This window comes from Aptenodytes forsteri, unplaced genomic scaffold (genome assembly GCF_000699145.1).
Source record: "Aptenodytes forsteri isolate BGI_AS27 unplaced genomic scaffold, ASM69914v1 Scaffold79, whole genome shotgun sequence".
NCBI classification, from domain to species: Eukaryota; Metazoa; Chordata; class Aves; order Sphenisciformes; family Spheniscidae; genus Aptenodytes; species Aptenodytes forsteri.
Genome location: NW_008794776.1, coordinates 1,983,168 through 1,995,409, shown reverse-complemented (window position 1 = coordinate 1,995,409; position 12,242 = coordinate 1,983,168). Strand labels below are relative to the sequence as shown.

The 12,242-nt window shown below is 40.9% G+C and overlaps 1 protein-coding gene across 1 annotated transcript in view; it reads right to left on the bottom strand.

The window, feature by feature from the left end:
• Positions 1-347: 347 nt before the first annotated feature.
• Positions 348-12,242, bottom strand: part of ADGRD1 (adhesion G protein-coupled receptor D1) — a 165,008-nt gene continuing 153,113 nt past the window's right edge. Inside the window, 4 exon segments of the mRNA XM_019470780.1 lie at positions 348-443; positions 1,120-1,212; positions 3,986-4,027; positions 5,269-5,395. Of these exon segments, the coding sequence (XP_019326325.1) occupies positions 348-443; positions 1,120-1,212; positions 3,986-4,027; positions 5,269-5,395 (358 nt within the window).

The window sequence follows — 12,242 nt, the reverse complement described above, 5'->3', positions numbered from 1 at the left end:
ATGCTGCCTTTCCTCAGTTCTGGGAGCTGGAATGATTCGGATAGCAATACGCCCTTTTGGCGTACCTAGTGTTTTCATCGTTGCTGATAAAACCATCCAGTGTATATTTGTGCTAGTTATTTTTACAGATATTGCTAATAGCCAAGTGGTAGAATGTGTTACAGTTTCGAAGGCAAGCAGATGAGGGCTATTTACTCAACAAAACAATATGGCAATTCCCAATTTATTAGGCAGTGATTAAAAAAGCAGTTTCCTACTGGTATTAACGGTGAGAAAAAAACTGGTGGACACTGTGTCAGAGGTCCTGAATGTATGGCTTGGTTTTCACTGAGAAGCTGGTATTACTGTCAGACTGCTGATAAGTCAATGCGGTTGGCTGAATTGGTGCTTTTATCCCAGGTGTTCAGCTTGGTGGGGGTCGTGCCTGGCCTGTTCCCAGTCATCTGGAAAACAAAATAATATTGAAAACAGATTTATTTATTTTGCTAAACCACTCTTGTCTGGATGAAATAAAAGCGTGAAAGCATCTATTTACATTACAGCGTTGTCACAGTGTCTTGAGAGCATATGCTATAAAGGATTTTTAAACAGTTATTGCCAGGATCTAAGGTGATTGGCAGCAATCGCTTAATAATACCTATCGCTTCAGAAGTCTGGTTCTTTATAAAAATGAATGTCTTTTGCCTCAAGACAATTTAAGGAGAGCTAGAAAAGCATATTCATGTGTTGATTTATTTAAGATTTTACTCCTCAGGCTTAAACGTAAAAGTGCCCTATCAAAAAGCCATCATCATCAGACAAATACATTGCCAAAATGCTGCCTGAATGCGTAATATGAAGTCTGTTACAATCGGTGGGAATAGTCTCATTGAACCATACTCCAGAGTTCATAAACCTTCGTTTACTTTTGTTTGATAGTTTACCAGAAAGTAGAATTTTGTCCTTTGCTTTCAAAACAGATATTGTAGCTGCAAGTTAATACTTGCTGATTCCACCTATGCATTAGGTTAGGTACTAAAAATACCCACGTGCCTCTTGTGTCCTGTTCTTTCTAACAGAGTTTAAGGTGGAACACTTCCAAGTACAATAGGGAAAAAAAAAGAAAGGAGGAATACTCACAATGTCTGAATTGAAGGGTTTCACATTGATGTTGCGAGTTGAACTACTGGTAAGGGACCAGACCTTGGTTTTGTGCTTAAAGGCAGCTCTAACCTTTGGGGAAAAAAATGAAACCAGACAGAAGATTTCTTTTTCAAAAGTTGTGTTTATTTTCACAGGTGCAGCCTACAATCATTTCCCCATTATCCTTCCTCCACATTAACGTCACTGTACTAAAAAACAACAAACAATCCACCCCCACATTTTTTCTTTATATTTACGGTCCTATTTTAAAATTTAACTTTACTTTTCAAGTACCCAAACTTTAAATACAAAGCATTCTATAACCTCACTTATGTCTCACTTCATTGGCAACTTTTTCATGTTATCTAGGTAATCCTATCCTCCTAGATGTCCAAGGTATGACTGTATTACCATTCATCTTGTTAAAAATAAAAAATAATAAAAGCAAAAACACAAAACTGCAGGGCATATAAGCATAGATCCCCAGTATTTGCAGTCCTGGTTTGAAAGATTTCATAAGGTGCCTGGTAATGAATTTCAGCAGCTCACTAGGACACTTTCACATTTTCTAACTAAATATACAGCCCCAGGCTGGACCACAAGCTCCCCCGTTCGGGCAGGCTCTCCCCGGAGCTGACGCAGCCCTGATGGTACCCAGATGCCACGAGGACGTAAGCCAGCTGCCAGCCTTTTGAAAACTGAAATTATTTAAAGACGCGGGATGAAATTCTCTATAGATGTAGGAAGATTCTGCACCAAGGCGAAAATTATCAGCTGCATAAAGAAAAGACGGTGAGACAGTAATTCTTTAGGCAAGTAGGTGAGATTTATCAAGGATTACTGGCTGGAAGTGATTGACCAGTGTTACGATGTTGTGATAAAGAACATCTTGTCAGGAAGAGCATAGTCTGCAAAACACACAAAGCAATCTTTCCTCCCTATTCTGCACTGGCATGGCCTCAGCTACAGCACTGTGTCCAGCGTCCCAGGAAGAACAGGGACCAGCTGGAGACAGCACTGAAGAGAGCAGTGAGGATGATCACACGTTACGAGAAGCTCAGGTTGTTTAATCAAAAAAGGAGCCTGGGGGAAGGCAGGGTAAGTCTTACGGTCTTCCCTTTCCTGCGGAGAGGAAGGGAATTATCTACTCTTTACACGAGTAGTAGCTAAAATAGGAAATAAGAAGCTCAAACTGCAGTAAGAGAGATGAAAACTACAATTTAGGAGTGGCAGTAGTAAGGCTAATGAGGCACAGAGCCAAATTGCTGAGGGAGGCTGAGGGGCTTCGATGGCTGAGCTGTCGGGGTGACACTGGCACGTTGGATGTGTGCTGCGGGAGAGGCTGCTCAGGTCCCCATCAAACCCATTCTCCTGTGCTTCTTTATAATGTGTGTGCATTTCTTGTCCAGGCGCACTGGGAATAAAGCTCTCTTTTTTACCCAACCACTTGGAAATATCTGCAGATTTCGCTTTACAGTATCTGAGTTTTACTTTTATGGTAAGTACGAAATTCTCAAGAAGAATTCTCGCAGTTTAGCTCAAGAAGTATTTTAGATATGCACAGCATACGATGGAGCCAATAAGACCTGCTCTCCAAAAATGACAGTTCGCATTAGCTATATATGAACTGGTTTTGGAGGATACAAATTCTGAAAAGTTTCTGAATTTAATTTCTCATGAGGTTCCTGAAAAAATGGCAGCAATTCAAATATTTGTATTTGATGTAAGGCATTTGAAGCTTGACAGCAGGAAGAAAGCTTTCTGAGCCTGGGGGAGAATAGAGTAAAGAAATATTTTTTCCTCCTTACCTTTAACCTGCCTGCTTAACTTTAGTTGATTTCAATAAAGATCAAGAATTTCATAGTCAGTCCTGACTCTCCAAACTGATTGTAGCAAAGATCGTATCAATGCTCTAAGACTGAATAGGTTGGCAAATATCAATAAATAATAACGTCTCCACCGAACAGCTGGAGTGCTGTTGTTGCACAGGCAGAAGCAGCAGGCCATGGGGCAGAGCTCCTTAGCAGCATCCAGAAGAGCGAGCTATGGGAGAATCAAAGCTATGGGGGTATTCACTGAGCAGTACCCCCCATCAGCGTGCTGGAAATGGTTTTCATAAGAAACTTTTGTTATCAGTAATACACGCTGCTGAACATTTTCTGCTGTCTGCCGTGGTAAGATGGCATGTCTGCAAGCTCCAGGCCCAGCAGAGATGGTCTCCACAAGCCCCATTTACATCAGCCTTGCCTTGGCTTTACCCCAGTTGCTCTGAGACAGCCTTAATGCAAGAAGATGCCTCTTGGTCCACTACCAAAACCTGAACTTCCTGCCAAGGAAAATACCTGCAATATGTTCTACTCTGTTTGGTTTCCCATTAAGGATTGCATGAGCAACTTCCAAAAGTATGTTTTGCTGAGAATAATATTTATTTTCCTCTCTGGAACTGCAGATGTAACAAAGCCCGAGGCCCCCCAACATGGACTGCCAGAGTGAGCCCCGAGGCCCCCCAACGGGGACTGCCAGAGTGAGTCCCGCTCCCACTATTTAAGCATCCTCCCTTAGGAGCACAGCCCATGCCCTGCTCAGCCCCTCCAGCCCTCAGGAGTGCTTCTTCCCTTAGTCTTGAGCTGCCTTCTCTTACCTTTTGTTTTTTTAAACCTTTCTTACGTTAAATAAAAGAAATGTCAAGCATGGGTCAAAACTCCACGAGTCACAAAGTCACTAACAGTCATGTATTAATTGAAAGAAAAAAGAAATCAGTGGCATAGCAGGCAGCGATAATGGAAAATGTATTTTCTTGTTTTATACTCACGTTACTTGAATTTGGCAACACCAAATTTGTTAACACCATTTGGTTACATACCTCTGAATTCAGAAGACAGTGAAACAGGAACATGAAAAATCCCTGAAAACAGATAAAAGGGAGAAGGGTGAAGACTGACTGTGAAGGATGAAATACAATAATGTATTTCTGAGAGTATTGTATAAAGCAGGTTTTGAGTAGCTGGAGATCTATAAATATCGAAGAGCAGGCCAAATTGTGTCCCATGTTAAACCGGAGAACCCTGCAGCATTAGGCTACTACGAGGCTTGTCTGGACCTTTTCCTGTAAAACAGCACCTCCTAAACCTTGGGGTGCTAACGGAGAAATCTGGCTGAAAAGAAGGAGGAATTCTGTTTTCATGAGAACAAGAGAACTTTTTGTCTGTGCTTGCACAGACAAAGGCAGAGGGAAATGCTCTTTGGGAAACACCAGATCAATATTTTCACATTAAAAAACCGAGGTATTAGCATCAGGAAAATTCTCACAGAAGAAGTTTGCTATCTTTGGGCTTTTTGTCCAATGGAAAGTGAAAAAGTCCCATCTCCTTTCCCTCCCAAAATAACTTTATTTTCTTTTGGGGAGTATTCAGCCAAACATGTTTTTTATTTTGGATGAAAATTGGAACTTTTCTTATCAGCTTATGGGGAGAATTCTGTTGAGCTCTTTTTGCGACCATAATGGTATTTGATCCTGAGACAAAAAAGGATTTACAGGAGTTCATTTTTCCTTCCCCTCTGTAACCATTATTCAGGTAAGAATTATAACACACCTATAGATTTATGCCTCTACTGAAATGTCTGCTTAAAGCTAAGCAGATGCTTACATTCCTTCCTGGACAGAGCTATTTTTCTAGATTGGTGTATTAAGAAGATGAGGGTCTAGCTGCCTGCACGCAAGCCACGTGCAGCATGCAGAATAGCTCCACTTTTCTCCTTATGCCGCACATGTCCCGCAAACTTCTGTTCGCTTTCATTTAGTCTCCGTAACGAAGCCTCAAACTGACACTGAAAAATTGTTCTGGTATGTCTGTTGAAGAATCTTGCCTGTGGTACACGGTGCCGGAAGAATGAATTTCATTTCTCAAGCTCACTGTCTCATTTATTTAATTATTGCTACTGGAAACACTAAGGAGTAGGATAAAAGTTCTGTTCATACAGACTGAACAATTGCCAGCACTGTATGGTCAGCACAGACTAAAAAGACAGAGGAAGGAACATAGAAAAAATCCAGTAAACACAAGCATGTGAAAACATTACTAATGATCCATTTATTGGATCTCAGCAGCAGTTCGGTAGTCATAAACTTTCCCACTGGGTACTTACTTGTAGTGAATTGAAAATGGCAAATATATACTGAAATACTAATGCATGGGCATTGACAGCCAAAATCCCAAAGATCCACGAGCTCCCCAAGATTGGTAAGAGAACAGCAACGGCTTTAGCTGTTAGTCTGAAAGAAAACGAAAATAGGAAATGTGATGAGACAGTTCAACAAATTCCAGCCCACACACCAGGGAGTTTATCAATTATGTTCTGGCAGCGAGGCAGGCTGTGCATGACTCTCTTCACCATAGAATTCTTTTAATGGGCAAGTCTCTTAATTACTCATTCCTCAACTATGAAAATGGGGATACCAGAACTTTGGTATGACATGGGATAAATACAGATTGAGAGTCAGTAACTGAGGGTGTAGGGGAAGAGATGGAGAGATGGTCCTATAACTACGGCAGCCATACCTTCAGTTTACAGTGAAGTATCATCATTTTGTCAGTGAGGAGTCAAGTGTGAGTCAAAATCAGAGGGCAGAAACTGAGAACAAAGGCAGCATCACATGGAAAAACTAAAACTACTGCATAGTAAATTCAAAATACATTTGCTCAGCACTATAGTTAAGTCAAAACAACACAATATTTCTCTTATAGAAAGTGACTCGGGATTTTTAATCACCACAAATGGGAAGAAACATGATGCACCTCTGCAAAATACAAATCCTTTAACACCACGGTATTATTCTGCTACCACCCTGCTTTGTTCGGAGTTGATTCAGAGAAACGTATGCCAAATATTGAAATAGCTTTGTTTCTTGGAGGTCCCTACTGACATATGGTCACTCTGCTTAGCTTGGAGGACTTGGCTGAAATGCTAATAGCACTGAGAAAATAAGAGGGATTTTTGGTTTTGCCTTAATGAGCTATGTACAGTACGTTTGTTATAGCAGTAGATGAAAAGAAATTGTGGTATACCAGAGAACTAAATGATCACAGAAAGTTTTCTGCAGCAGCTGAATTCTGTGGACCAAATTTTATATAAAGAGTAAACAAAGGGAACCACAAAGAAAACAAAGGCATTGCATTTAGAACTGTAAGATCGCAGTCATGTCTCTTCAGTGTATTCACAGCTTTCTACATTAAAGACCAAAGAACTATGCACTTCCTACAAGGAGCTCATTTCCTTCATCTGCAACAGGAATTAAGGGCGGCCACACCTCACTCAGGACCTGTAGAAGAGGTACCGGCAATTCTTGCATCTGTGTTCTGCTTTGACGTAAACATTGCTAATATCTCTCTCTGCAACTGCATACCACTCAGCCACTTCCAAGAAAGAGGCACAGCTGACGAAATTTAACTCACAAAGATTATTGCTTATCCCACACAATTGTCTTCTCCTTATGAAGCCCTCAGAGCATCATCTCTGATTCATGCTAATGAATTGCTCTAAAGAATTGTACTTTTGTGTCTGCATATACCCTGTAATATTGACTTCAAGAGTGTCGTAGTAATAGCCCTACAGAGTGTTTCTAGTGTAATCACAGAAAAATTAGGAAGACAAACGGATTACTCTATGGAAGTCCTTGCCACAGGATGCTATGGACATCTAAAAAGGATCCTATAAATTCACGGAAGATAGTTCTGTTGTGGATCGTTAAATGTGACAATTCAGATGCAGCCGCTTGTGCAGGAAGCCCCTAGTCTTTTGTGTGCTGAAAGGTGGGAGTATGTATTTGGAGAAGAATCACTCTGACCGTTATAGTGGGGATACGGGGTTGGATGGACCCCCAGTCCATCTGGTTTAATCTGAGATGCCAGTCCTTCTGTTCTTAGCCTAATCCATCTGGCTTTTTGATTAAAACAATAAACACCTCCACAGTTCGTTTTCACATCAATTTGACCCGGTAAAGGCAGGTGTAAAATAGAGCAGGGCCAGGTGACCAATAAGGGATTTAGTAAGTCATCACTCACTTTTTCCCAGTGAGTGCTATACATCTAGTTCACAGCACCGGGCAACCCAAACGCATTCATGATGTCTGTCCACTCTGTGGTCGCTCAAAAACCCCCATGAATCCCACAGGGCAAAACATTCTTGCTGTCAAGACACTGCTAACTAGACAGCCCAGTGCAATTTTGCCTGTCAAGGCTGAATAGAAATCGAACCTTTGCACAGCCAGGCACCACATTTTCAGCGACAGCTATCAAAGGACAAACCCTTCCTCCTGGGCAGCCGAGTACTATTTTGGTGGTACAAGACAGAAAGCAAGAAGAAGGGAACCGTCCCCATTTGAAACATCCTGAAGCAACAAGGCAGATAGATCTAATCCCTACTTACTTACCACAGCACTTATAAACACTTACTTAACTCCTGTTGTAGCCCGCAGGATTTAAGCACATGCTTACAATTAAACATGTGTTTAAAATATTTCAGTGAATTTAGTCTATGGTACAATTATAGATAAAGAAGCCAAGAGAGCCGTAAAGGGAACAGGGGTAGTGAGAAAACTAAAAGTCAGTCCACGCTCGCTAAAGCTACATTTTTCAGAAATTAGCAGATTTCAATTTAGCTGGAAACCTATGCAAGAGAGGAAGTTGTTTTAGGGAGATTAATGTCCTACTTGTGCCTTTTACCGCCTCACACAAATTAAAGTACAGGTTCAGGAGAGAACTGCATAGAGCTGCATGACAAGAGACCACTTGTAATTACAACAAACATAAAACAAATGAGAATTTTGTACAACACAAGTCAAAAGAAATCTTTTAATTAAACTTAGAGACAAGACATCTCGTTCATTTCAGTGACCTGAGCACACACTTCGTTATATCCTTGATTAAAAGCGTATGTTGAAGTACTGCATAGGCTTCAGGTTTATAGGGAAATCCAGGATGGGGAAGAATCTGGAATCTTTTTTTCCCCCCCCCGTATAGATTCGTATCTTTATGTCCTTGGCCGTGAATATTTCTGCACAATTCAATTTAACTCTGCAAAGAGTTTTTTCAGCCAGAAAATGAAGGAATACCTTAAAGCTTGAGCTCTCCTATTTAACTAAAAAATGCATTTTTAAAAGATACAATTTTAAAACAGCTGATGGAAGTTTATTTTCATGAATCAAGGATGTTTGGGGGTTTTTTTCTCTGTTAAGCTTAAAGTTTATCGCCTCAACTCTTACATAAGAGGTGCTCCATTGGGGAGCTGCCAGCAGACCACCTCTTGCAATAAACTTTGTGCCGAAAGACCTGTATGATCTTACAGAGCCCTTGTGCCTTCAGGAAAATGCATCTGTGCAGGACTCGGGGCAGACTGGGGGGGAGGATAGGCGAACGCCTGGAAGATGGATTAGGTACATTCAGATTCCATGATGGTTTAGATGTCCTCTCTAACCTGATGCAGCAGGTGATTAGTATGCCCAACACACCTACACTTGTAAAACTGTCTTCATTACAAACCACCCTTTTTTCTTTTTTCTCTTTTGTTCTTACACTCTCGGGTTTTATAAAATTTGCAGCTTGGAAGATAATTTTCCCCAGCTGGTTTGTTGCCAAAAATAAGTTTTCATTATTTCTTTTTGAGTCAGAGCATAAAAAGCTTCATCTGTAATTTGTACTTGGGGGCAGAATAGAGTTAGGTACTCGATTTCAATGTTTTCAAAATCATTCTTATAGTTTGGATTTTTCAGGAGCCTTTAACACCACAAATGCCTAAGGTATTAATAAAGACCACTCACTATTAAGCACAGGGTTCAGCACGTGTGCAGCAGAAATACATAACTAAAAATGAAAGCAAAATACAGACATGCGGGATTTTTCATGCAAATGCATTAATGTTTCAGGCACAGCCATTTAGAAGAGCAGCCATGTGAGGGTGAAATTTAAGACTACCTAAGGGTCAGCTCTGCATATGTATCACTTAAATCTCATTAAGACTTCTTTTTTTTTTGCCTAATTATTGCATAGCTTTCTATGCTTGCATGCTCCGAATTTCATCCTATGTATGAAATTATTAGTTCAAGGTGTTTATGAGCTTTACCCACCAAGCAAAGTACTCAGCTCTGTTGTTCCTTTTATTTTCTGTTCTCTTTTATTTTCTTCCACTTACCCCTCCCCTTCCCATCCTTATTTCATTTTGTCTTTGAACTTTAAAAAAGAAAAATACTAAATGTAAAATGCTGTGTCAGAACACCATTAAGGTGGCATGGTTAAAAAATCTTAGAAATACAAAAGTTAATGTTCACTAGGCACATTAATTCCGACACAGTGCACATACTTTATATTTTTTTATTCCCATTTTTCCTTGCTACATGAATATTTTAGTAGATTAGTTCTAGTACACTAAGATATAGAGCGCAATCAAATACATGTTGTTTTTGGAGAAGGAATACTGCATGACTTAAATGTGCAACCTTAAAAAAAAGTCACTGCCATCGCTTGAGCTTTACACTGTCTATGAAGCAGCAATACTTTGGGGCAGGGGCAGGTCTTACTTTGCAGATATTGAGGTCCAGCCCCACCAGGACTTCATAAACCTTGCTAAAATGTTTCTTTGTCCTTGCGCCCTAACGTGTCAGAAAACAGAATGGCCATTGCCTTAAAAAGGACCCTCTAAATTTCTCCTGTGTGCCCCTTCTCATGCTCTGGCCTTTGAAATTAGAAGCAAGCTAACAGCCTGCTTCTGCTCTGCAGACGTTGCCGGTCCTTGTAAGTTCATATATAGTCCCACTCACCTGAGCACTCGCGTATGAATCCCGTCGTCAGGGCGGGGAGGGTGGAGTCCTTTGAAAATCCTTAGAAAATGTTTCTGATACACTTCTTGCAAGAACAACGTTAACTTTATTCCTTAATTGTTAATCAAGCTGTCCATTTAACATGCACTCACCCTTTGAATCTCCTGTTAAAAAAAGGATTTTTCTTCCCTTTTGCTGTTCTTACAGTTTAATTCTAATTCCTGAGAAGTAAACCTTGCTCACCAGAGATCTTCCACTCCAAATTTCTTCAACTGGTTTTGTTCGGTTGCTTTTGTTTTAGCGTTCACTGCAGTGCAGGGTTTTGGTATTTTCTGTATTTCTTGCTCAGTCAGAAACGGACTGTTAGCCAGTGTTCTACACCAGCTGAGACCCTGAAGTGTGCGCTAATCAATCAGTAGAGGAAGGGAAGTTTTCCGAGTTGGATAATTATCATACTGTATTGAAGTCCCAGTGTGCAAGAAGTACAGGTTTCAGCACCTCTGAGACGTATTTTCATTACCAACATCATATAAAATCATTGCACTGTTACTGAAGTTACTAGGAACATTTTTCCAAGAGCAGGGTTGGGCCTTATAGTTTTATTGCATTTGCAATTGGTTTGGAACAGCTCTACTCAACTGAGATTGCTCCCTTCCCCTTATTTAATCTCTGCCCTTTTCTGCTGTTGCCCCGAGCACACTGTCGATACCTTACACTGATACAGAATGACTACACTGACAGCAATAAGAAAGAAATTTCACTGCTTGCAGAAAAAAACACTTTATTACTTCTGGGAAGGGGACCCCTAATTCACAAATCAATTTTATTGGTTATATATGGAGCACTAATCCTTTTAAGACTTCTGACATCCACTTTTCAGTCATGATGCCTGCTGAAGTAGGAACTAAATTCAGACCCATAAGCCAAGATTGTATAATTGGAGGAAACACTGCCTAAAAAAAGCAAAAATCCTTCACAACAATTCCCCAAAATTGTTACCCTGACAAATAGGCCTTTTAACTGAAATTTCTCTCTTGTTTCTTAAACTCTTCACTAGCCACTGTCAGCAAGATCCTTTGTACTTTATATAAAAATAAATAAATCCAAAAACCTGTAACTAACATTTCAGACTAATGCTGCAAAAAGTTGAATTAGCTTCAGTTTCCCATTTGTTACAAGTCGTGTTCACTAACCTCTAAGCTGGAAGCTGGAAAGCTGCTGGGAAATCACATGCAGCAATTCTGACTACGAATGAAAATGCTTTTCATTCAAGTTCAGCAGTGCTTCCAACACACACCTTGTCTACTCCGTCTGACCAGCACGCAGGCTTTCATTCCTGCTGATGTCTGAGGAATGGCAGTGCTTCTGACCATGGCATTCAGCAGTGTTGTGTGCCGCTGCTCACTTTGTTACCCGATTCTCCAATGAGCAAAACCAATACTAAGCAATTTAGGTGGTGAGTTGCCACCAACATCAAACAGACAAATGGAAGAATACTGAAAACTCATCTTTTTTAGTGAACTAGGCAGTGAACGGCAATGAAAACATACACGACAGTCTTCGGGGCTTATCCAAAGCCACTGATATCGTTTGGAGCCTACAGGCTCAAGCTCCCTTTCACTTCTCAATAAAAAACAACCAAGTCTCAGCAGAGTAATGCACTGTGGGTGGCATAAGCAGCTCAGCAGAGTAGCCAAAGCACAGGCTTGAGAGTCAAATCCCTCAGGACCCCTTCTAACTTAGCAACCAATTTACTCCATAAATTGCATGCAAGTGACATTGAGAGTAGGTGTTCAGGTTTTTTCCAAAATGAAATTAATCTCTGAACTCTGCTAGACATCTTGATCTAACGAGTACAGCTCTCATCTCAGAAAGGACAAACATGGATTTTAATTCTGCTCCTGCCACTGAGCAGTAGCTCATTAACTGCTTGTCCTGGGTTCAGCTGGGATAGAGTTAATTTTCGTCCTAGCAGCTGGTACAGTGCTGTGTTTTGGATTTAGCATGAGAATAATGTTGATAACACACCGATGTTTTAGCTGTTGCTAAGCAGTGCTTATATTAAGTCAAGGACTTTTCAGCTTCCCACACTCTGCCAGCGAGGAGGTGCACAAGAAGCTGGGAGGGGGCACAGCCAGGACAGCTGACCCCAACTGGCCAAAGGGACATTCCATACCATGGGACATCGTGCTCAGTACATAAACTGGGGAAAGCTGGCCGGGGGGGCCGCTGCTCGGGGACTGGCTGGGCATCGGTCGGCGGGTGGTGAGCAATTGCACTGTGCATCACTTGCTTTGTATATTCTATT